This window comes from Trachurus japonicus, chromosome 8 (genome assembly GCF_045865225.1).
Source record: "Trachurus japonicus isolate A0001 chromosome 8, Traja_1.0".
NCBI lineage: Eukaryota > Metazoa > Chordata > Actinopteri > Carangiformes > Carangidae > Trachurus > Trachurus japonicus.
Genome location: NC_140914.1, coordinates 22,472,908 through 22,499,096, shown reverse-complemented (window position 1 = coordinate 22,499,096; position 26,189 = coordinate 22,472,908). Strand labels below are relative to the sequence as shown.

Here is a 26,189-nt window from a genome sequence, read left to right as displayed (position 1 = left end):
TTTTTGTTTTTATAGAAAATTTTATTCAACATACATTTTCCAGCAAAAAGGCAATATACAGGAATAGTTGTCGTACACTGCTGCTACACTGAGGATTTTAAACTGGAAAAGATCAAATTAAGGTGTGATTCTGCAGGTCATCTTTGTACTGCACTTTTTAACAAGACAAAACCAATGCAGTTAGTTTTGAAAAGAAAAAAAAATCCAAATGTAACAGAAAAAAATCGTCAATGGTACATCAGGAACGCAAAAAAGAGAAAAGAAAAACCTACACACAAGAAATATGAACACCTGGCTCCTTCTATACCCAACAACAAAGGCATGTGTTTCTCTTAAATTTTACACGTTCATATTTTTAAATATACAATTCTTTAATGTTGTCTTTACAGAGCCAGCTATACGCTATTAGGGGAGCATTCCATCTGTGCTTTAAAACAAAAATAAAAATAAACCAAAAGAAAAATAAATTCATAGGGCTTTAAGTGTTTCTTACAATGCTGGTTTTGTCTCTACACAATCCTCGAACCTGGGGGCTTTTAAGTGTCTGCAGGTCCCTACCAAGCACAGCGCAGTTACTGCTCCCAACCACATGGAGGCGACAGTTTCAACCAAGAGAGAAGATGGGAGGGAGAAGACGAAGCTCGCATGTGTTTGTGTTGAGAGGAGGAATGACTGAGAGACATTACAACCCCCCCCTAAAAAAACAAAACAAAAGAATAAGGAGAAGGTCAAGGGGAGGGGGTCATGTCTGTGTGTGTGTCACTGAACAAGTCAAAACCACAACCTAAAATGTACATTTGCCAGTCCTGAGAAACCTCTGACATTAAGTGCCAACGTGCAAGATGAAATACAGACAAATTTCCTCCTTATTTTTCCCCCGTTTTATTTTTAAACAGATGCTGTGGATTTTTATTTTATTATACAAGATCTGCAGAAAGAGACAAAAAAAAAATTAATTCATTTTTCCACCAACCAAACTAAGTGAGAAAGAACTGTGTGTAAACTTGGAAATACTTGTTTTTGTAGCACTAAAAGATGGGAGCAAGAAATGTAAAGAACCACATCAGGGCAACCAGTGAGCCGCAGGATGGACACCAGATCCCCGCCGTTTCCCCCCCTCCCAACGATCCCTCTGCAAGATGACCATGTGTCCCCTCCCTCGTTTTTTTTTTCTGTCAGTTAGTCTGCACAAACATCCTTCCATCAAACTCTCTACACAGCAGCATGATGCCTCTTCAAATAACTCTTTATTTAAAAACAACCCCCAAAATAATCTGAAGGAAAAAGAAAATGGTGAGGTGGGAGAAGGAAAAAAAAAAGTCTAGAAGTCCATATGTCTGTGTGTGTGTATATTGTATATATGCTCACACATATACATATCTACACACCTACATATATTTATACTGTGACCCACATCCTCTCTCCTCTCTGCTCCTTTTATATTAAAATCCAATCATTTCTCCTACTTTCCAGACAGGTAACAAAAAAAAGAAAAAAGAAAAAAAACAGGCAGTCAACAGGTAAAGAAGCCAGAAGAAAAACAACTGAACAGCCTGAAACTTAGCAGGAGATAATTAAAAAAAAAAAAAAAAATTAAAATAAAAAAAACAACAACAAAATAAACAGTCAGGAGGTGGTTGGTGCAGTTTATTTTGTGGTTGAAGAATAATCCGTCAGCTGCAGCAAGATCCGTATCGCTGAAGACATAGTGCCGGTGTAGAGCTGTAGAGGTGTCCAGGCAGGGTGTTAAAAGTGATGAACACACACACACACACACACAAGCACGCACGCATGCCCACACAGTCTCTCACACACTAACACGCGCACACACACACGGTTGGTTACAGTCTGTGGTTATGGTGTGTTAAAGTAGGTAGGGAGGAAGGCGGAGCAGGAGGAGGAGGAGGATGAGGAGGACAAAGAGGAAGGGCGGGCTGCTTTTAGTTGTGGATCTTGATTGCTTTCTCCAGGTAGGTGTAGCGACCTCTCTTTGGAGCTTTGTTGAAATGATCCAACCCTAGCCAGGGGCGCGGGTGGGACATGTTACCTGTGGAGAGGGAGACGCATCGCAGTGGTCAGCACACGTCCAGCGTGAAAATCATTATTCAGGGCCAAAAACAACAAGTGCAACAGAAGATAAATTCCTCCTGCTTCCCCATGCTAATGTAGCAAAAGGTGCAACAGTTGCTGCTGCGACTTCTCACCAGCACCTTAATCAACATCAATGCAGCCTTGTGAGGTTTTTTTTTTACAGCAGGGCTGTTGTTGGTCTGAACAGAGCTTTTACACATTCAGGTGCAAAGCAGTCGTCAGTCTCCCAGGAGTCGTTTGGTCCCGGAGGTGTGTTATTGAGCATGTGATTTACAAACTGTGCTCTGACTGGACAGTTGTTTTCTCAAGTATCCACTGATAGTGTCTGATTGTTTCTACACACCATTATTCTTTTTTATATCCTGGTAACTCACTACAAACACATCTTGTCATTATGAAGTGGAGAAGTGAATAACTGTGTCTCTTGCCTGGCTGTCACTCGCACTGAATTGGATAATATTTGCATAAATCGGAGCCTTTCACTGCCCTGTAGTGGAGCCATGCGCTTTTTGACTCTGTATAACTCAGTGGGAGGCGCAGGACTGCAAAGCCAGGTCTCATTCACAGTGAACAGCAGCTGTTGCTGTCCCAGGATTCTGAATTTGTATGTGTGTGAGTTGTTCACTAGTTTTTGTAAGTGAGGGCAGACTGATCTGAGAGCTTAAAGGGACCAGGGCTAGCATATCCCAAAGTGCTGAAGAAAACCAAATACCAAACTCTGCACAGAAACCATCATCAACTGGGGCATGCTGCTGCTGTGATCACAGATCACTATTTGAAAGCAAACTGTAATTTGCTTCAGTAACACCAGTTTCCCTAGTAAGCATTTATTAGGAGTACATAAACATTTAATCAATGGTTTATTTAACACCATAATCTCATCCTAAACTCAGATGTACATGTTTGCTGTGTGTTAGTCTGTCTCTGTCAAGCTGCAATAACCATCCATGTCTAAGAAGAATATGTTAAAAGCATCTGTCAGGAATTTGCTCTAGCATGAATTTCACAGGCCGCTGCAGTGCGATGCTGGATGACCATAAACTGTGTCGGGGTAAAAGCTGAAATATATGTATCACAGCAGGAAATACCTGGCTGTGGTTCAAAGTCCTTCAGGTTGACCTCGTACTCGTCTTCGGTGATGTACTGATGTCGCCCCATCATCACAATCGCAAACTTGAACTGAAAACAAACGCACAGGAAAAACCCACGTTAGCCAACAGCACATAAGACAGAACAAATACTATCACCTGGTGGTTGTATTTAGTTCTCATCATCAGTAAACAAAATGTTAAATATTCGTCTGGACACAACTAATGCAGTCAATACAGACAATGTCACATTATCTTGCCATCAAAGCCTGACGTCTTACCTTCTCAAATTCTTTCTCCTGGATGTCCAGCATGGTCTGGATCCTCCTCATCACCTCCCGAAATGACTCGCCCTGTGAGGTGAGGGAAGGAGGTCAAGAGAAACAAAGAACATGAAGTCACTGGGTAACACCTAAGTACACTAACCCTCAACCCTCCACTAACATTAACACACACACCTGTCTGATCTTGAGCAAGAACGGGATCCCGAAGGTCCCAAAGACTTCCTTGTGGAAGTGAGCGACAGGGATTAGCATTTCACTGTCTTTGTCCAAGTCCACTTGGTCCAAAGGAATCTCCTAAAGGAAGGGAAGGAAACAGGAAAAGCAAACCATTTAACGATGATGTGCTCACTTGTTGACTGCAGCTCCCCCCTCCCCACACTCATGTCTGAATGTCATAAACAAGAAAAAGGTGGAAAGTAGGACAGATGGCATCTCATGAAACCAGAGCGGTTTGACATTGTTTTGATCTAGAAAATGAAAACATGGTTGTATGTTGGCTGAGTCAGAATAAACTGGCACACAAACACTCGACTGGGGCAAAGTGTGACCACATTCACCACGGTCATGCGGATGTTAAACTGCATAGACGGGAATCCGCTGTTGCTACCACGGCTAACATTAGCCACACTCAGCAAACCAATGACCATGTTGAACCGCAGACACCGATCCTGGGAGAATCACATTGTTCTGTGCTGTGCTGCTCTTTTTTAAACTTCTAAACTAGTCCTGTCTAAATTTAAATGTTAGTTTAATCGACAGGGACACGGGTCTGTAGGAACGTTGTTACTTTATTTTCATTTCTGTTTTGTTGTGTGTATTGCATATTATATATATGTCACGGTTTAAATAAAGGTAACTAACTACCTTGAAACATCCAGTCAGTGCTTCATCTTTACCAAATGACACCTTTTTTTTATTAAACCTTTACAAATGATAGCTGCAAATCTGGCTGGTTATGTAGATAAATTTAACAGACGGGCAAATATATGTCAGTGCCATGCTGTAGGCTTGTTATGTGAAGGAGGAAAACTGACTAAAAATAAAACTAAAAGAAAAAGAAACGAAAGAGGGTCACGCAGGGAGGGCTTCACATACACACCTCTATTCTGAAGGTGCGGCTGGCAGCTGGAGATAAACATTCTAGCAGCTCGTCCTCCTGGTGAACCCCAATGATTTTATAGCTTACTATCTCTAACAGCCTGCAGGGGGGAGAGAAGAGGAGAGAGAGACAGAGGGAGGGAGGATTAATACTCAAGAGGAGCTTTTCACAGACAAACTGATCTGCAGAGCATAAAATCACAGGAAACATAGGATACATACAAGATAGCACGCAAAAACAACGACTGGAGGCAGACCTTAAAATCTCGGCGCTGCTAAAGATAGCGGGTTCATGAAAAAATGAGACGATGTGGTACACTTTGAAGGGCCTGAGGGAGGAACATGCCTGGTATTGTCAGGCCATGTTTAAACTGCTCTAAAATCAAAAATCCCTCACAGTCACACGCATTAGTTGAATTTGATCAAACTCCATTATCTAAACCCGTCCTGACCCGAGATACACTGGAGAAAATGTAAAAAATAAGAAATATGATGAGCTGATAAGAGCTGCAGTGTGGAGGCTTGTAATTAAAAACTACATGGAGAAACAGCAGACTCCCACTGTTGAAATTCTTCCTGATACATACATATGTGTACTGATGGTGTTGATATGTCAGGTGATGTTGCTAAGACTGTTTTCTTTGGGGCTTAACTACTCATTTTTTCCCCCTTAAATTCATTTGTAACATGAGTAATGTCTAACGTGGGAAACCTGCAGCAAAGCTTAACAACTCTTCAGCTAAGATTGTGATTATGAGAAGTTACAGCAAGTTTCTCAGCTCAGAGCAGATGAAAACTAAAAATCAGCTGGAGATCAACTGGAGAATAACTGGTTCGTTATTTTGAGGTTCAAGCCCTTGGCAACGACTACACTGCTGCAGTAACCAACCCACTGCCATCTCAGCTGCAAAATGAACACACACACATCTGAAGGGTGGATACCTGAGCTTCTCAGAGCCTTTTTCAGAGAGCTCCACTGCCTTTTTACATTCTTCCAACAGGTCCCGCACACAGCCATGTTTGTCAGGGTAGAGAGTGATCTCCTGCAACAAACACACATGCACAGTTCACGTCTACGGGAATCACACGGAACATTTCGCTTCGAGGGGGAAACAATGTGTGAGACTTGTCGTATATGGTGTTGACGCTCAAAGTGAGTTACCTCCTCTCTGAACTGGCTGTTGAGCCATATGGATTTAAAACTCCTCCTGTTTTCAAAGTCTGTTATCTTCATCTTTAACTGTGGACAAAGGAAAGAGGGAGAAAGGAGGAGAGTTTCAAAGTGTTGCTCTGGAAGCTGATCTGGTGACATCCTGTGGCCACTGGTTTCATATTACTTATGTTCATAATGCATACATAATTAATACTGTGATGGAAGATGATGAATGCACTGCATATTTTTCTTTATTTTTCGATGTTTAGTTTCATCTTAGTTTGCTGCAGACAGTCCTTACTGAACTAACAATGCCAAATCATAATGAGCAGCTGTCCTGGACACACCTCCCTACAGGAATATCTACAGATTCAATGTTGGACATAGGCCTTTTCTCCATCTTGAGTGCGTTTCATTGGACAAAATGAGTGGAACTGTTTCTGTGCTAAAATTATAGAAAATAGAAAACAATTTTGCTAAAATATTTGTGAAAAATAAGCTTTCAGCCCTGAGGCCAGACTAGAAGAAAAGAAGAGTTACAACAGAAGAGAAATCTGTGTTAAGGTTTAGCCAAGATTAAATCAAGATGAGCAACAGGGAAAAAGCTAAAACAACACATTGAGAAAGAAATAAACACAGGTGTTATTTAAAAACCCTACAGCGACCCTTCTTTGGTCAATAGTCGCAGCTGTATTTTAAGAAATGTAGGCACAAGGTAAGAAAAAAACTAAAAAGAATGAAGCCCAGAAGGAGCAGAGCTGGAAAACTTTCTGTACCTGCTGGTAGTAGAGTTTCTTAGGCTGCCGAGGCTTGAAGAATTGCAGCAGGTCCCGCAGCGTTCCCTCATAGTTGTGTCTGAGAGGATTCCCTGGACCGTCCCTGTACCTGGCCACCACACCACCAGGCAGGGGGGGAGGACAACGAAGGGATGACAGAAGAGGAAAAAAGGTGGGAAAAAAGAAATGGAGCAAAAGGAGGAAGTGGGCAAAAACAGGGAGAGAGGAGGATATTCAGAGAGGTGCAGAGGAAGAGAGAAGGAGATGCGAGGGAGAGGGAGAATAGAGGAGAGGGAGAGAGGAGCAGGACAGGCGGGAGCCAAAGAGGGAGGAATAAGAGGAAACCAACAAAAAAAAGGTGGGGGGGGCAGGTTACGCAACATTTCTATTGACAACAGCAAGTAATATCAAAGACAAACATGATGAAGCTGTGAAAATGAGATCTGTGTGATGGTTGTAATGTAAACTAGATAGTTTTTATTTCAAAATGAAATGAATGCTAAACCTTGAAACAACCTGGAATCTGATCCAACTACTTTCAAGTCAGCCAGAGCAAACCAAAACTAATCTCTTATGCTCTTTAAATAAGAATTAATAAGTCACGGCAAAAGTATTATTAGTCAATGAGTTGCAAAATAAGAAACCAAGGCTCTCTTTGTGTCTTTTTCTTCATTCTCAGCCATGTTGTAACACTGTCTCAGTTTTATATTCAAATTTTGGAAACATAAAATTTTCCAGGCTGGACATACAGTGAGCAGAACAGCTGGGCAACTGGTCCTGTGTTGTCATTTACACAATATGCACATCACATGTTGGGTCTGAACATCTGTGGTGATGTGTCATTTGTGAAACTATCAATATTGGGACACTGACGATTGTTTATTATGTGTGCGTGTGGATGAGACAAGGCTCCTACCCCTGTGACTTGAAGAACTGCAGCAGCATGGGATCCGTGTTCAACCTCTGCGCTACTGTCTTGGCCACCTGACAGACACACAACACAAACGTTACAAACAGGGGAATCACCGCAGGCCTGTCACGTTTCATCGGTGTCAGAACTGAACTGCCCACAGGGAGATTACAAAAAAACATGGTCAGACGCAAACACGTTGAAATTTCTGTGGTATTAATTCTCCCTTTAACTTCACACATTCACTGAACGTACCTGAAAATAGTTCATGCGGTTAGAGAGCGTGACCACAAATCCAGGGTCGTTGTGGATGGTCTTGTCACAGAAAATGACGTCCACTCGGTGGTAGAGATCCCGGAAATAGTCCTTGGCCGTAGGCAGCTCACTGCTGTCGTTCTCTGGGTCGTCCCTTCATGGTTGGAGAAAGGTAGAAAAATGGATTAGTTGAGATAAAGAATGTGGAGAATTGACAGGAGGAGCAAGAAAAGGACACGTGAGGACAGACAGAGATAAAGTATTTAGAACTTTTTCATCCCTTCTGATGAAAGCTCCTCCTCTAACTGCACAGATATCTCATATGAGGACAAACTGTGACAGGAGAAACTTAATCAAATCTAAAACTGACGTGAATTTGACTTGCTATGAAACATGTTCATCTGAGCAGCTGTTAAAGCTTGAAATGTTTCTGAGAGGACACTAAAAACTCAAAAAGACAAAAAAAACAAAACACATGGTGGATTTCAAGAGCACTCCTAGCCGTGTTGTAACTAAAGTGCTCTCGGCCATCCTCTATATACACTTGATCAAATTTACTCTGAAAAATGTACAACATAACATGATCTGAATTAACTCGCACCGCTCAGACTTCCACACACATATTAACAGTCTTACTTCTGGAAGACAATGATGTCCCCGTCCATGAGCTCGTCCAGGGCCTTGTCCAGAGAGACATCATAGTCCTGTATCCGCTCTGTTAGATTGGGCTTTACTTCCTATAAACACACGGGGAGATGTTATCAGAGTGAAGATGTCTGTTGGTCCACACGACTGTTTGATTATGGAAGTACTAAACACACTGAACTATAAAAGTGTGAGAAAAAGTGAGATTCAGCGTGTGCCAGCGTGAAAGTGTGCACACCATAGTTAGAGAGAGAGAAAGCTTGTGTGTCGGATAGAAGAGGCTGGGAATGCGAGAGTGTGAAGGATCGAGTGAAGAGTTAGAACAAGTGAGAAAAAGACAGAGGAATGCGCCAGCAAGTGAGAGCTATATAAATAGATCACCTCATAGAGGATAAGGCTAGTTTCCTGCTGAAACCCTGCTCTCTCACACATGACTGGCAGCAGGTCTCCTGGTTACACGGAGAAAAGAGCAACAGAAACATGATTTAATCCTCCAGTTCAAAGCATTTTTAGTGCAAATGGGTTTTTTCATACATAGGTTATCTAGTGACAGTGTTTTGATCTTAAAATACACATGGATGGCTACTTACTTATTTTGCAGGATATAGGTGTGTAGATATGTCCACAATAATTTAAGCTTCTTGTTTTGGGATCATACATCTTCAAGAACAACATGACATCATCTAGAAAGAAGGAGACAGATTCACTAACAATGCAGCAGGTCTCCTGAGGAGTTATCTGCCTAATGTTACAGTGTTTCTTAAAGTGTTAACAGCGTTGATGATGCCTGGATGTTACAGGAGGGGACACTGTAGGATGATGAGTGTTGAGATGGGGACTTACGGTCTTTGTCAAACTTAGGTAACGTGGCCCCGCTGGCGGCCAACTCTGGATCCACTGTCTCCAGAAATATTGTCCAGGGGTTCTCATTGTCGCTCAAGTCTATCATCTGAAACACAGAAGAGCAGAGATGTTACAAACTGTTACACCATCTAATGGTCAAGTAATTGAAACTAGAGGAGTATAATGGTGATATTTCCTCCAACAGTGAAAAAGGATGGAAACAGAAACCGACACTTCGCATCTATTGAGCATTCACGTTTTTAAACATTCCAGAAATAGCAGTATTATCTCCTTTTTTTAAAATGTTTCAGTTCTGTTTGCAGTAACACAATATTCTGTATTACAAAGGACATTTAATACATTTCTGACGCTTCATGTTACATTTGAACTCCCTTCCAATAAAGACAAAACTATACTACTGGTGCAAAACTAGGTGGGAACATACAGATGAAAAAAATTATTAACACACAAAGTTAAAAAATACCAGTGCTGACTAATCATTTCAACATTACCACATAGCACTGGGAGGTGGGTCCTCTATCTGCATGTTTACCACACACAATAACACTCACCGACTTGTTGCAGTCGGCCTCATAGTCGAGCATGGCGGGTCGCTTGGTTCCATTGCTCCGGGCCTGCATGGGCCACAGCCTCATCTGGTCCTGTGGGAAACCCTGCAGGATATCAATGTGTGAGTTTCTGTCCCACTGTTTTCTATTCTGATTTTTTGTGTAGTGTAAAATAAACATGAGCATGAAAGCCAAAAATGACATCACACACACAAATGGGAAGCAGCTAGAAGGTAGAGAGTATCAAATGAAGCAGATAATACAATTGTGTAAAAGGATTTTACAAGAAACTGACACAGGCAAGAAATGTCATGGTAAGACTCCACAGTACAACTATTTACATACATTGTAAACAGTTATTGTCTATTTTTCCTGAATCATCAAAGTGCATGATGTTGATGTCTGTTGTGGAGCATGCGCACATGCATTGTCCTGTTTCAGTCTGATAAAGGTGTATACATGCTGAAGAAAATCGATTTCCAAATCACATTATCTGGGTGTCCTAATCAGAGTTGGAGAACTCCGATATTAGTCGGACTAATGCTTTTACATGCACTTCAGTTGTCCCGTTATAGTCGGATTAAGGCTACGATTCGGGTTTTTTTTAAGAGTCACGTAAACGTACTGAGTGTAGGCGCAATGATAGTTTCCTTTGGGATGGATAAAGCTCCTCCATAGACTGGCAGCACATCACGTTTAATAAGCCATGAACGAACGGGAAGGGCACAAACACAAGAGGACTGAACTGGGGTTGGGATTTCCAGTGCATTGTAACAAATCTGAATTCTATGAATTCTTATCACCCACACAATTCCCATTTCCCACACACACAATCTTATCCACCCCCCCCTACACACAATCTTGAGGCCCTCACCATTGTCTGGGAGAGGTTCTGGACGAACTCTTGCAGTGTGGAGCTCTTCAGGACCTTGAAGACTGTGTACTTGACTTTCTCCTCGTCATACATGTCGTTGCCCTGATGACCACAGAACTGGTCCTCGGTCACCATCTGCCATGAGGGAGAAGAGCACAGCAAGAACACAGCTTTAGTGACTGACAGTAAAGGTGGTCCGAGACTCAAAACAAGAAGAGAAGAGAACAAGAAGCTAAGAGTAAGGAGGTTACAATAACTAGTAACTCAAAATACTGCCTAATGGTTGTATCCTGGCGCTTACTAATAAAGTTGCATTTTACATCCATATCTGTCCAGATTAAATATGTAGTGAAGACTTTGACGCAATAAAAAAGGGTATTTTGTGCATTTTTTATGAAATAGAAGTTAACACGTGGAGAAAAACAAAGAGTCCGTCCTTGTATGTGTTCATGCTCGGCCAATAAAACTGATTCAGATACTCTAAAACACAGATCCTTCACAGACATGTCCATCCCAGCAAAGAAGGTCTATGTCTATGCAATCACTGCAGTTTCAACATAGGGACCTGAAATTAGTGTCACCGATTCAGTCCAAATATAGTCCCAAGCTCCCTCTGTTCCTCAGTCACAGCCAGAAGTGTTTTTGCAGAACATTATGATGTTGCAATGAAGTTTCATCTTTGTATTTTAATGTGTTCCTGTCTGATTCTGACAGGTACTGTGTAATGAATCAGGATGCAGGATGACGTACACATTTTATGGCCATGATGAAAATAAAATTCTCATTACAAACGGAAAATGAATCATTTACATTTACGTCACATGTTTATGGCCTGAAGTTCTATCATGTATAACCATAAAAAAAAACATCGGCTGTGAAACCAAACTGAGTGACGTGTTTGTCTGACGTGTTCACAGATGCTAGACCTACACCCAACAGTGCCTCAATAACAGTCAACTGGTCGGTGTGTGCGTGTCTCTGTGTGTGCGCGCACACCAGGTCTTGATCTAATTTTATATTAAATTATGATTTTGGCATCCGACGATTTTGAAAACAAGGTGCTGGTAAAATACTGCACAATAACACCACTATCAGAGAAAAGTCCTACTGTGCAGTAAAAATCATGACTATGATTTTTGCCATAACCAGCCCTAATTCAATATCAATTCAATGAAATAAATAATAACTTAGGATATTAAGTGGAAAACAAGCCAAAGATTGTCTTGATATTGGTGAAAATAAGCCATCAGTCATCACAGAGATCAGTGAACATCAGCACAACCATACTTGGTGAAACATATACAAAGCTACAGGGTGCATTTTGTCTGGAGTTGAGACCACTCAAATCCACAGGATTAGAGGTAAAATGCACAACATCCTCTTACATTTTCTTCTTCCTCCTGATTAGGAAATTTAGCATTATGTGTTTACCAAAAAAAAACAGATGACATCTTTGCACAGGATAAAACTTTCTCGTCTTATAACAAACTACTTCCTCATTATCACACGTTCTGCAACTCCTGAACTGCACCGACTGCCTCACTGACTCAGCCAGAGTGCCAACATTCTTTCCTCCTGCTCATAGATCACGAACAATGCCTGTGCCAATATAAAAATGTGTCACAGTCACTATAATTTTACGACTGTCTAAAGACTAGAGACTTGTTTGGAGATTGTTCTTGTTGAAAGGGTCAAACTGTGCCCAGCTGCCATTTTACAGCATTTTATGTGTTTTTTAATTTGCTATTCTGTAAAATTGTCATTCTCATCCACCTATGAAGTAAACCTGACCACTGTTTTGGATGCAAGTATCACCATATCAAAAGACAAGTAACATACAGCTTCATCGTGTCAACTCTAACGCAGCATTTTGGTTGTAACCAAGTCAACACCAAACATGTTAAGTCCCATCACAGTTCAAAAATTCAGTCTTGCATTCTTGCATACTCCCAAGTACTGAGCACCACTTCATCCATAACAGTACACAACCAGCCAGGGCCCAATATGCTGGGGCTCTCTGAGACACTGCTACTCAACTTCTCTTCCTATAAAGAACCACAGTGGTGTCTCAACAGGAGAGCTTCACTTTCCTATGGTACTTTCCCATGTGTAAAACATTAATGAGGCTCAAGACTAGTTTGCAGCACATTTCTTCAGTCAAACAGCGTCCTGGTTCCCTACCTGGACCTGCATGTAGAGGTGAGCCTCTTGGCGCTCTTTCCTCTTCTGTGCCTCTACCCTTTTCTCCTCCTGCAGACGCTCCACCAGCTGTTGGGGGATGTCCACGTCAGTCATCGGTTGGAGCACCTCACCTGTGATACAGGGACAACAGTAGGTTGGTCAGGCTGCAATACAGCAACATTTGTGTTTAACTAAAGCCATTACGACAGTAAACTAGAGCAGTCATTGTGGATGGTTCATCCTTACATATGTATGTAGTGTTGTACTTGCACTAAATCTCTCTGATGTTATCAATATGAGAGAAAAGGGCAGAAAGAGGGAGTGTGTGACTTACTGAGCTTGGACTCACGGATGTAGACCAACATGTATGCATTGGTGCAGTGGCGCACTGAGAGGTCATCATCATGTCCACCATAGTTGTGCTCTATGGCTTCCTCTTTAGTGCATCGTGACACCACATCATCATCAAACTTACACCACTGCAGAGAGGAGGAATGATAGACGGGAGGAGGGTGGGTGGGGTGGGGGGGTGGTGGTGAGAGGAGGATGGGTGAGGTAGAAGGGAGAGGCAAGAGAGGAATGAGGAAAAGAGGGAGGAATGGGGGCAGAAGCAGGGCAAAAAGAGAGAGAGCCAGAGTGCACTTAAGACAACCATTTAGATCGGGCTTTTAATCAACCCCAACATGCAAAGTCAGTATGTTAAAAAAAAAAAAACTAACATTAAACATCAATAATTTGTCCAACCTCCTCCTCTTTAATACAAATAAGTACAGGATGCTCAACCAGTTGACCTGGTCTGTAATCAACACTACAATGCACTGATTTGAGTGTGAGCCGGGTGTGTAGGCCGCTTTTAAACATGCTACAACTTCAGAGTTGTGTGTGAAAAAAAAACAGACAATACAGTGACAGGACTCTGTAGCTGAAATAGTGCCATGTGCACAGTCAGCAACAAAAGACTCTTGTCAGTTATATTCCATTCCTGACAAGCACTTTTTTCAACTATGTAGCTGATTCAACACTGTTTTCGTGAAACATTTGCTCTGTGAATCTGACTGGAAAGCTAAGCAAATACTTCACCTTCTTTTTAACATCTCTCTATATTCTTGTAAGAACTGGCAGGTACTTTTTGGCAAATAACTTGGAATAATCATAATATCTATAGTTACAGTTGGGCATTATACTTTGACATTCAGTGTTCCTGCATATCCATAATTTTACCTTTAAAACCACCACAATAACTAAGAAAATTGCTTTACCTATATCAGTTTCTATATTCTTAAAGTGGTCCTGATAACATTACTGTTTTCTTTTAGAATGATTGCTTTCAGAAGTTTGTTGTGTTCAATGTCAGCTCTAAAGCATCCCATGTGTAGAAATCAACTATAACAAATAATGAGCATCCATAGTTTAGTTCATCCTAAGTAAAGACAAACATTATAGCTAGTAAAGCACAAACACATTTTGTATAAATGCCCCCAACCCCAACATGACCCAAACCCACAGAATTTTTGGTGAAAGGTGCATAAAAAAATTGTTCTCACTATTGGTTCCTTGACACTCACTTTGCCGTCTCCTTTGGGGTTAAGATAGACGACGTAGTGACCGCCATGGTTGTCCCCGCTATGCACAAGCACTGCATGCAGGATGTAGTTGGCTGGGTCCTTAGAGTCTGGCTTCTGAAGGAACTCATCCAGAGGTAACTGATCTGGAAACTCAAACCTATTGAGGAGAGGAGGGAGGAGGAGAGAGATGAACGAGGGTGGGGCGGGAGTGAGGAGTGATTGAGGGGAAGTGTGAGAGGATGGAGAAGGAGAAGATGGAGAACCAGGATGAGACACAGGGAGTGGGAGATTGGACAGGAAAAAATATGATAGGTAGTAAATAAGTGGGATGAGTGAGAGGAATGGGTGGATAGAATAAAAAGAAGATGACAATAGAAAGATCAAATATTAACACAATAACCTATAGATACAAAATATATGTATATATAAGAGAACAATGATGAGAGGCAATTATGAACAATTATGAGTGTCCTGATGCAAGCCACTGGATATCCACTCTGGGTGTGTATGTGTACAAATACAAAGCTCAGGGGCCCAGGTGCCTGTGGCAGTGTCACCGCGATGACTCAGGGATTGTGAGAGATGCCACGGAGGAAAATTAGCTATTCGGGATGACGGTGTGTGTGCGTTCTTTAAGAGGCAGATTATCCTGGCGGATTGCTGCAACACCTTGAGCTCCCTCAAAGCATTATATGGCCTACAGGAAACTCTGAATGACTCACTTTCTCAGTGTCTTCGTGCAGAAGGTCGGGGCATAATGTTCAGAGAGCGAAAGCTCAAGTACCATTTCCCAAAATAGACCGCTCCTTTAACCTATGCTAATATGGATCAGACCTTCCCGAAAATTATGTGTGAGCATCACCAGCATGACGCACTGTGTGAGAGACTGATCTACTTTAAGCAGGGATGTGTGTATAAATGTTTGTAAAGTAATATACATGTATGCCTAAAAGAAGAAAAAAGAATGAACACGTGATGGTCATGTGAGTCTTTTACCTGTCATTAATCTTGATGTTTTGGTCGGTCTGTGGGTCGTACATGAACCTCATCAGCTGCAGATGAAGGATTGGGGGGAAGGTAAGGAACTTCACTCCCTTTTCTGCCTCCTGTGGTGCAAACATAAACATGTCAGGCATCTGGTCAAGACATCTAATTGATATTCATTCTCCAACCATGAATGATTCCATCTTTATACAAGCCATCGTTACTGATCCACTCTCTCCAGGTTATTTCTCTCTTGTTATTTCACCTACTAGATCTTCATCTAAACACTGCGACTGCATGTCTCACATGTCCACTTAGCTTGGAGTGGAGACACTACATTGTCATAAGAATAGATACCTTTTACAGTTTGACCTAATTATTTGGATGTAACAAATCTGTGCATGACTGAAACTGTTAAGTGTGTCCCAGTTTGAAAGTACTGTCTTGAATTACTATTGCACTTTGTCAACAGGGACCTGCTTTTCTGGATAATGACAGATTTGATGAAAATAGTGGGTATAATTTGTTTATATCATAATTCAGATGTAGCAAAATAAAAAAAATAAAGCTAAACCTAAACAAATTTTTTAAAAAAGGAAACCAACAAGATAAATAATGAAGATCTAGTCAGTGCGAAGCCTCACCTGAAGGCCGTGCTCTCCCGCATCGTATTTGTTGTCTCCATCTAACTGCTCAGTTGCAACATAATCTTTAAATGACTCAAAGACTGGAAAAGAGCAGAGAGTATGGATTAGATCAAGGAAACAACAGGAGTGGCAACGTCAGGGAAGCAAACACTGTTCAATTGTTAGGGTGAGGCTGTGTCGATGTTGCTACTCACTGTTCTTCTTTCCTTTTATGCTAAGCTGGATGTCATAGTAGTCCTCTATCCGCTCTGATCGGTAGTCCACATGCTTACACTGGATATATGACTGCAAAGTGAGAACACACACACACATACACTCGGGTGAGACCATGATTCAACTGGTGAGTCACTTCTTGATATATCTTCCTATTCTTAAACCAACCCTGTTCTTGGCTACATCCTTTGTAAAGTTAGACTACTCCATCACTATGAACATACTGAACTGACATTGCAGAATTTGGAAACATGTACCTTCAAATAGAGCTACCTTTTTGAACAGTAAATCAATGCTCTTTCTTGACTGTAACCATGAAGGGGAAGAGGAGAAAACATACCACCATCTTTCCTCTGAAGAGCTTGGGGATGGTTCCTTCAACACAGGTGCCTTTCATTTTGTTCTCCACATTGTCCAGGAGCTGCAGGACACATATGCATGTAGTAAATCCTTTATTGAGCACCTATACATTCTCCTCATGCAATTATGAGAAAACTCACCACTCTGCAGAGCTCCTGTACATCATGTTGCATGAAGCTATCTAGTGTTTCCCATCTTAAAAGGAGAAACCACAACAAACCGTTAGAATAACTCTGGATCAGGGAGACTTCGTGGCATCATCAGTTCACCATGTGTTTCAGTAGTTATCCTCCATACTAACAGGTAAAATCCTAAGAACTCATTGAGACAACATCTTTTGATTTTGCTAAATGAAGATAAAAAATTACAGATTTTAACTATGCCAAGCTTTTGTGATTCACTGTTGGCTGGCAAATCAAACAGCATACAAAGATGTTTCTGATGTTATTCAAACTGAGCAGTTAACTCACTCCCTCCCCAGTATTTGATGTTATGAGTGCTTAAATGCCAACATGAAACACACGATTCAAATCCAGTCATAGCTGGTTTAACCTCCTGTGCTAGCTTTGATCGTTGTCATCTTAGGACAAATAAGAGACAGACCTGTCAATGAAAGAGCTCCGACCTACCCAAAGGACTTGGTGAGTTTCTTGGTGCCAACGGGTTTGTCGCTGTGTTGCAGCTCATAGAAAACCCTTTGCAGTGCCAAGGGGACACTCTTGGACGAGTCATCTCCCTCTGTGGGCATCATGTACACCGCCTGCGAAGAGAAGGGTTGAGAGGATTCATACTACGTTTTGTCCGGTTGGTTTTGGAAGGTAACACAAATTGAATTAGTTGCTTCAATCTGTGAGTAAGGACATTTACTATAGTCATTTTTTTGTCAGATAGATAATCTGCTGTTGACCGTGGTAGCAATACAAGTATCAGCAGCAGCTTTAAAAAAAAAACATTACTGAACGAAATACATACTTGTCCCTGTAAGGTCAAACATACAGCACTACGCCACACACCGAGGATATTTATTTCACCATAAATTTCAATATCTTGCCTGTATTTGATGTGTATGCCCACACACAGTACAAATCTTTCTCTGTTCAGCACTAATGTATTCAGCCAACAGGAAAAAAAAGCTACACCTCACACAAACAACTCAACTCAGACACTCATAAACACAAAGATGAAAGCGTACCCGCCGTAGCTGGTTGGTGAAGAAGAGTGTCTGTAGCAGGCTATTCATGTAGCAGGTCGCTCCTTGGTTCTTTAATCCAACATAGCCTGTGTGTTTCTTTGAGTCCCAGCTGTTTATAGAGAGAAAGATGATGGTAGAGTGGAGTTATAATTTATAAGACCTAAACAGAGAGAATGTGCCAGCGATGAAAACCCAGCCCACAAAGGAAAGACGGCAGGAAAAATGAAAAGCTACATACGCCACTCCATGTGGGGCATCTGCCTGGACGTAGACTTCAAACGTGACCTTGTCATCGTCAACGAAGCCTCTCTCTGGATCAGTCACGTCCTGAATAAAACCACCACCAAAACAGTTACTATTAATGGGTCTGTATATTTTGAACTTTATTCATGACAAAGAATGAACACAAAGAGGTTTAAAATATATTATGAGAAAATGGCATTATGGTGCGTAAAAATAGAACAGCCCAATTAGTGAGCCCAGCACAGTCCTATTCAATATTGGGATTTAATTTTTGCCAGTGTCTCTGACGTGTGTCTATGCCACCAGCCTGTATAACCAACTGCACTTACACTCCAGGACATGAAGTTGGAGAAGCCCCAGTCATTCTCTTTGTGGAAGAACAGGTGACTGATCCTGCGGCTGAAGGACTTTTCATCATCTTTGTAGTTGATGATCTTCAGCATGGCCTGTGCGTGGCAAGACCATGACCTGAAACACCAAGAACAGGATTCAGGAATTCCTTAGAAAAATGAAACGTTAAATTATTTCCTCATCGACAGCTCAAGAGAAAGCCTAAAGTAATGTGAGGAATGACAAGATGACCAGGTTTTAATTGCTAATCTTTTTCGGTGTTAACACTGAGAACATTGGACTAAAATCCACTGGGGCTGGGCATTAAAAAGCACTTTTACTTAGGTAGAACAATCAGGTCATCAAGGTCAACAGTCAACAATGAAATCAAAATAAGGGCTCAGAAGCATCCATCCAGAAAGCATTGTCTCTACATACTGATGAAAGTCAAAAATAAATTCAAACAACAAACCAACTGCCTGCACGAGTATTCAATCCATTTCTTACAGTAAACAATCAAGTTTAGAAATTACACTGTGCATTGAATGGTTATTACCTGAGAAAAGCTGTCAATAGTGATAAACTGTGCATACCTGACATCACAGTAAAACTACAGATACCATCACAGCCATGGTCTGAAGAAAGTCCATGTGTTAAAGTGATAGCTTGGGTTATTTGACATGGATTTGTGCGATGTACTTATCAATAGTTAGAGCATTACCTGCAGTAAATTTGGATCAGCATGCTATCAATCTTTGAAACGCGACTAAGACCACCTACACAGCAGCTGAGTGATGTGCTGCAGAGAATAGAGCTAGGCGCAAAAACATGTTTTAACCTCTTCTAAAAAACCTCTTCTTTATTTTACTGTCAAGCAGCCCTTTGCATTGGCGCACACACACTGTATTATGCCAGTTAGAGTTAGACAAAGTTAAACTCCACTTTTCTAGTGCATGTTTCTAGTCTGTATTCATTCAGCATTTAATTAAGCAGGGAACTCGCCAAAGTGGACTGAATGCAAGGCACTGGCATCTTATTATTCAGAAATAACCTGTAATTGTATGAGTAGCTGACTTGGTTCATGGACTTATAGTTAACACCACGCCACTACGGGGTAGTTGTCAAATGTCAAATGACCCCAAACTACACATTTAAGGACACCAAGAAGACAGACAAGAGGCCTATGCAACTATTTAAAATGAGCTGCAGGGTTTCTTGGCCAAGACAGCTGATATAATGGTGCTTCACTAATCACAGATTTATAATAGTAGGACTAACAGAAAATCACTGCTGAAAAACAATTGACATTTGGGATAGTGTTTGCCAAAAAGCATATGGAAGGCTGTAACAAACTGGGAGATTTATATTCCAATGAGACCAAAGCTAAGCTTCCTACTGACTGTACTGCATGTATATTTGACATAATTCAAACATCTTACAGAAGCACATCATCCTTCCTAGTTTTGTGAAATTACAATGGGAATCTTTCAAATGGGAGTCACTGTGTACATGTGTATGTGTGTATGCTTGTGTGTCTGTAACAGGGCCATCAAACTTTTCTGTTTGCCAAAATCTATAACTTCCACCACATCCCCCCACTGCCACCAAGACACTTACGTTGAGTCGGACTCTGCGTTACACTGTAGGAAGAAGCCCACGCTCTTCTGGTGTGGCCGGTCAGGGTAGAAGCGAGGCATCACCATGATCTTCCATGGAAGGTTTCGGACAAAGCAGGACGGGCTGAGCACTGACTCACTCAGGCGGCTGAAGCGCTCGACCACAAACCGGAACGTTGCCTCTGATCGCCAACTGGTGTCTGTGAACAGATGAGGCGAGATGGGAAAAACTGGCTGATTAGATGGCGAACAGAAAGCTGAAAACAAGTTTCATCCAACTCTTGTCAGGAGTTGCAGTAACTGATCGCTGGATATCAGTGTTTTCACAAACCAATCCGGGACTAATACCCCCACAGCCAATTAAATTGAGCCATTCAGAGGATTATGTTAAATGTGGGTTTTGGATACATAGGACCGGTTTATAAAGCGTAACAACACTGGACAAAACCACCTATGGTCTTGTCCTGATTTAAAAATAAATACATAAATAAAGTCATAGTAGCATTAAGATTATTATTATTATTATTAAGCCTTGTTCTAATTCGATCCCATGTGCTATGTTAAAGTAACTGTATTGCATGTAAACACAAAGTCAACACTTGCTGTTCGAGTTTCTAATAAAAAGACTCCTCGGTTTTCACTGGAAAAAAATGCCTTCCATTTCTTAGAAAGGCTTTTATTGCTCTGGTTCATAGTACTGCCTCATTTCCGGTTGGCAGTGTCTCTGTTGTTTACATGCTATTTTGATCTGCTAATTTCTTGAACAGTCACTGATGGCTTCTCTCTCTCTGTCTCTTCTAGCTCTTGTGCAGTGTGCCTCATGTTTAGCCATTCTTCATCCTAATATTAATGGCAGTTGAACATAGTTAAAGTAGTTCACCCTTAATTAATATGCACAGAATGGGAGAATTGATTTTGCTTGTTCTCCCACTGGGGAATAACACTTCCTTCACCTCCGTTACTCCATTTTATCTATACAGCGTAATTTTGTGGAAGATTTGTGTAAAGCTTTGTTAGTACGTCAGAGAAGGATGCCTTGTTTTCATGCTTGAGCACCTGCCCCTCAGAGTGACGTGGCTACTCACCATCCTCCATGTCCTCCTCTGTGTTATTGTGTCCATCTGCCATGGCCACGTTACCATTGATCACTGGGTTGGCCGGGATTCTTGGAGGGTCATCTGTGTCCCCAGCTATAGAGAGAGAAAAAAACTATTTGACAAGACTGTACAGATAGCAGGGTTCGAGTATAGATATCAGGATAGAGAGCTTTCTTCAGCTAGAGGAAACTCTGGCTACGGCTTCTGCCAAGCTAACTACCTGACTTCAGCAGATCAGAAATGTAAAAAACAAAGTATAAACATCCAACCAAGATACAATTAAATAAAGACACATAAGATTTCAGCTCACTGAGCAAGAGTAATAACAATTCAGCATGAATACATTTTAATTCTAAATTCAGTGTTGAATTGTACTGGTCTATTACATTCTTACAATGATTTTGCTAGTAGATTCATTAAAGTCTTATTTTCCTACTTTCGTTGAATATGTGTACCCTATAAAGAATAGAACGGACAACCATCATAATTATTTCAGGCAAACGGTAAAAAAGCTGCATCAACTGTGGCTGGTCCTCTTTTCGTTATGTTATTTTGCAGCCACTGCCATCTCTGTCCCCGTCCTGCATTTTTTACTGGGAAAACCCTGCTGAGACAGCATGACACATCTTCTTTCCCAGTCTGTATGTCAGAGTGAGGGCGACACAGAGAGAATGTGTATGCACATAACAAAGACCATGCAACATTACAGCAGGCTGGGTAATTGTGGACACAATGCAGGATTAAGCTGCAAGTCATCGCTCAAACAAAAACACACGCGCACAGAGGACAACAATTATCCCAGCCGAATAATGAGACAGCTCGATGCACAGTCTCTTTTATCAAAACACACTGATGACAGAATCGGGAGCTTTGAGTCGATTCCCAGGAGCGAGTGAAATCTGTCTAGATGCTGTAATATAGACAATGACGCTACCAAAACCAAACTTGAGAGTAATGACAGCACTGACACAAACACTCAGGCATGTCTCCAAATGTGTTGCTGGGTCAGTCTGTCTCTTACATTGGATTTCACATGTATCTTTGCTCCTCGTCTTCCTCTTAGCTTACAGGCGCAGTAGTGCCTCCAGGTAACATTACTGACCGAGTCCTCCGAGAGACTGACCTTGTTTCCCCAAGTGGATTATATCGTGCTAATGGAGTCTGTCACTCAAGTCCATGACAACTTCTTGTCCCGCCCACTGTGTTGGTCTATCCTAAAACCTATGAGAAGCACGTACTCACACATCAGTCACTGAAATCTGCACATACTGGACTTAAATGAGTCTGATATTCACATCAATACACTTCCAGGGGCATCACAGTAACTGATCTGAATGCCTTTTGTCATTGCACTACAGCAGTAACCGTTAAATAATAAACAGCACAAACACAGCCTTTCGTTTCAGAAGGACCAAGAAAGTATTCTAATCTTTCCTAATCTTTTCAAATCCAGAGCCTTGGACTGAAAACTGCAAATAAAAGTTTCAATCATCAAGAAAAAAATTTTGTTTGATGAGACAACTTTAAGCTGCGCAAACAGAGAAACAACTCCAGATGTGTATTTAACCTAGAGGAACATCGCTGTAACAGTATAGAGGATCGCATTACAATGTCTTGGCATTGAGAGGGTGAAATGCTGCATACTAACATGTTTAACCCTACTGTGTGAATACAGGTAGTTGCATTTAGCATATGGTATAGAGTCCTATCATATATATGTTCCAGTTTAATTAATTAAATGAATTATTCCACTTTAAAATGTACAAGTATTTGAATCATAGTACTTAAATTATTCTATTAATGAATAACAATTCAATGACAAAGCAATGTTTCTGGAGAGCTAGTACAGGTACAGACACTAGCTTGATCATGTAGTGGCAACAACCTGACATCCTAGAAACAATGCTGTGGTAAAACAGATAAAATGATAAGAGATATGCAAAATATATGATGGATCAAGTCCACTGCTACTGACTGGAGTCCCATATTGGAAATGTGGCATGTGTTGTTATATTCAGAAAGAAAAAAGTGATGAGTGTATTGTGTCAACTTGTTTTCACTGTGTGTCTTGTATGTCTGCAGTGCACTGGGAGAAAACCCAAGAGGGATGAGCCTGCAACTCAAGGGTGATAAAACTCTGGGGAGTGCACCTGTTACCAGTATTATCCTGAATGCTTGGAAAAATCTAACTGCCATCTGTAGATGAGTCTACTTCATCAGTTCTGTTATCAAATAAAATATAGATCGTGTGTCGCTGAATAAGGAGCAACATTGCTTGTGAACAGATAATAAAATCCCTAGAAATGACGCAGTGATGCTGAGGGCTCTCACAAGCCTCGGCTCAGTCCAAAGTTGACATTTGTAAAAAATCGTTTAAAAATATCAGCAGGGTGGTTATTGTGTGAATTTGTTGTGTCCAGCGGTGGCTCCGAGTCAAAATCGGACTAACAAAAACACAGATCATTAAAAATGGCGAGCTCCATGCCGTTTGGTCCTCCATACAATGAAGCAGCAAATCCCCGCGCTGCCTCTGTGCGGGCCTGGCTTACCGCAGCGGCGACTACCGTTACTTGCCAGCACTGCCACACGTTTCACATTAAACACTGTCCGACACCAACATGTAAACTAACATACAACCACACCAGGGAATAATTTGTATTTTGTATATTAACCCGTCAGAATTTGAACCGAAATCGCAAAACTTGTTATTGTAGAGAATTCAGCAAATCAGGTCTGACGCATCTGCGTTAGCGTTAGCTATCTAGCCATCTAGCAAACACTAGCCCGAGATTCATCTACAGACTACAGGCCGTTATTAGCCAACGATAGCTAAAATCAATTGAACCACCTTGCAAAACTACAATTTAATGTTACAGAAAACTATCCCCCATAAGAAATTCATAATACCGTCAGACAGAATTCAGGGACATGTAAAAATATCTAAACTGCGTGAAGCACGGAGTCAAGGCCTAACATTCGAGCAATAGCCAAATCGAACGTTGCAAAATACAAGCCACCATTTTGGAACGCCACACACCCCCTCCGTGAGCATTAGCTCATCGGCTAACTAGCATGCTAGCCAGCAAATGAACGCAACGAAGTAGGCCTCGGCGCTAATTGACTAGCTCACACTTAGCAGCCCGGCTAGCAATGGTCATTACATTTCACCAGCTTAAGAAACAAATAGGCGACTAAAAGGAAATACCACCACACAGCGCTTGCTAAATATCACGGCAACAATTTTACAAGTCAAACCTACTTACTTGGACGTTTGGAGGCAGGAGGCAAACTTACAGGATTAATGCTGTACTTTGCCGATACCGTCTCCCTACAGGCCCACATTTAATGTTCAAGCCGCCAGACATGATGCTAACATATTCTAGAGAGGCTGGCTTAACGTTACCAGCACGAACGGCTTTTAACGGGCTATATTCAAACACTAATAATTAGTCAGATAACTAAGCGACTGTTACTTCATTCACAAAATAGCTGACTTGGACGAGAAACCCGAGTCTCGATAGACGCAATATTTAACCCGAAACCTAGAGTTAAGTCGAAGTTAATTTTACCTAGCGATGGATCCACGTTAATTGCGGGACAAACAATCGCACTGTTTACAAACATTTAGATTATCAACAACCCAAGAGGCCCGCAGTCCCGGGGCTGCACGCGGAATATAACCCGCGATGGTTTGGGAAAGAAACTGCGTTTGATAACTTGTTACAGCAGCAAAGTGTTGTCAAAACCTGGACGCAGTGTTTAGAAAACCAGTGACCGATCCGAATGAATGATTTGTGCGGCTAATCTCTAGCAGTGTGGACGGACAGGCTCTCGTAGTCAATGTACATGAAATGGCATACAGCAAAAATACGGAGACATACAGGTAGAAGCTCCGTTTGCATCTAACGCAAAATGAGGTCAGCTCCACACAAGTCTGCTGCAGCGGACGCACAATCAGCAAAAAATGCAGCCGGCTATCTTTGCTAGCTCGGGGCCTTCGTGTTTACTGTTAACTGAAGCCCAACTTGCACGAATAAACCAACGTGGGTTTCCCGTGCAGGTGTTAAAATGTGGCATAAAATGCCGTGAAGTGCCCGTCGTCCTTTCCGGGGACCTCTTCTTACCTTCCATCTCCATGTCCTCCGGTTCGCTGAGCTGCTGCTCGCCGGCTTTCTGCTGCTGCTGCTGTTGCTGCTGCGTGTGGTGGTGGTGGTGGTTCATGTTGGCAGCTGTTGTTGTGGTTGTGATGCGGTGCTCCCTGCTATCTCTGTTACCCTCGACCTTGTCCAGGGTCGGCTCGGCGGGGAACCGGGTGGCTCTGGACTGCTGGTGAGGTGCAGTAGGATGCGGAGGTGGGGCGGCGGACAGGTCGAGCCTCGGCGGCCGGGCCTGTTCTGTTGCGACCTCGGCCTTGTCCGCTGTCAGCGCCGGGGAGTGAGGAGGGGAGGTCGGCGGGGGAGCGGGTAGAGAAACGCGGACGTATTTGCTCGCTATTCGCCCAATCTCGGCGCCTTTGGTGGGTCGCGAGTTGCTGGCTGACGGCGGGGGGGTGGGGGTGGGATGGATGGACCGGGGCTCCGAAGAGGGGGGCCCGCTGAAATTAGCTAATTCAATCCGGCTTTACCCCGGGAAATGTGGGGCAATGAGACAACTCGCAGCACGACCTGCAGCCAGACGAACAAATACCCTGTTTATAGCTAGCGTGAAGCTACCTGACACTAGGCAGCCAACGGGTGATATAGGTACAACAACAATGAAAACAAAGGCTCATTTGCAATAGACACTCAACAACTTTCCCTGCGATATCCCCAGTCCGTGTGCTCCTCCGATTGTCCCTCGTCTGGGGGAGAGCGGAGGAAGAAGCTATCCATTCAAACCAGTTTCCAACACGGAATAGCACTGATGTTAATTTGGAAGTTCGCGGAGATGAGATGAGTTGCCACGGCCCAGCATGAACCAATTTCCCCCAAAACCGCCACCTAAAACGATAAACGACAAAACGCGGCACCTCGTTGCATTTCTAGCTAACCCTCTTGTTTCTTGTGAGGAATGTGCCCGGTCATACAATGTTAGCCTGAGCTGTGTGGCTCTCAACCCGCTCCTCCCGTGGTTTGTGATGTGTTGAGTCTGAGGTAAATCTCAAAATGGCGGTCGCGCTCTTCTCTGAAATGTCAC

At 42.1% G+C, this 26,189-nt stretch overlaps 1 protein-coding gene across 8 annotated transcripts; it reads right to left on the bottom strand.

Moving 5' to 3' along the window:
- On the bottom strand, window positions 1-26,189 carry usp7 (ubiquitin specific peptidase 7 (herpes virus-associated)). 8 transcript variants are annotated; one of them, XM_085784711.1, is made up of 32 exons: window positions 23,922-24,030; window positions 22,036-22,235; window positions 21,003-21,107; window positions 19,919-20,117; window positions 18,301-18,439; window positions 17,967-18,055; window positions 17,729-17,837; window positions 17,166-17,296; window positions 16,677-16,731; window positions 16,517-16,597; window positions 16,158-16,248; window positions 15,961-16,043; window positions 15,329-15,438; window positions 14,312-14,489; window positions 13,102-13,246; window positions 12,768-12,898; window positions 10,587-10,721; window positions 9,716-9,817; window positions 9,144-9,249; window positions 8,891-8,983; window positions 8,682-8,749; window positions 8,292-8,392; window positions 7,656-7,809; window positions 7,407-7,474; window positions 6,491-6,599; window positions 5,724-5,801; window positions 5,504-5,604; window positions 4,563-4,662; window positions 3,638-3,757; window positions 3,461-3,532; window positions 3,180-3,270; window positions 1-2,047 (listed from the first exon to the last, which is right to left on the bottom strand). In XM_085784711.1, exons 3-32 carry the CDS (start codon window positions 21,043-21,045, stop codon window positions 1,941-1,943), a joined length of 3,189 nt encoding a protein of 1,062 aa, XP_085640837.1. In that variant the 5' UTR covers window positions 21,046-21,107; window positions 22,036-22,235; window positions 23,922-24,030; the 3' UTR covers window positions 1-1,940. The 8 variants fall into 8 exon arrangements, with proteins under 8 accessions (XP_085640837.1, XP_085640829.1, XP_085640831.1 ...); XM_085784703.1 differs by lacking the exons at window positions 22,036-22,235; window positions 23,922-24,030 and adding an exon at window positions 25,139-26,189; XM_085784705.1 differs by lacking the exons at window positions 22,036-22,235; window positions 23,922-24,030 and adding an exon at window positions 25,139-26,184 and having other exon boundaries at window positions 6,491-6,593.

What these genes read in the sequence shown, in the direction of transcription:
- usp7 (XM_085784703.1), bottom strand. Translation starts at nt 25,235, where the DNA reads ATGAACCACCACCACCACCACACGCAGCAGCAACAGCAGCAGCAGCAG. An exon ending in AACGCAGAGTCCGACTCAAC is followed by an intron (nt 18,440 to 19,918) that starts GTAAGTGTCTTG and finishes TTGGTGTTTCAG; the next exon opens with GTCATGGTCTTGCCACGCAC. An exon ending in CGGGAGAGCACGGCCTTCAG is followed by an intron (nt 15,439 to 15,960) that starts GTGAGGCTTCGC and finishes TTTGCACCACAG; the next exon opens with GAGGCAGAAAAGGGAGTGAA.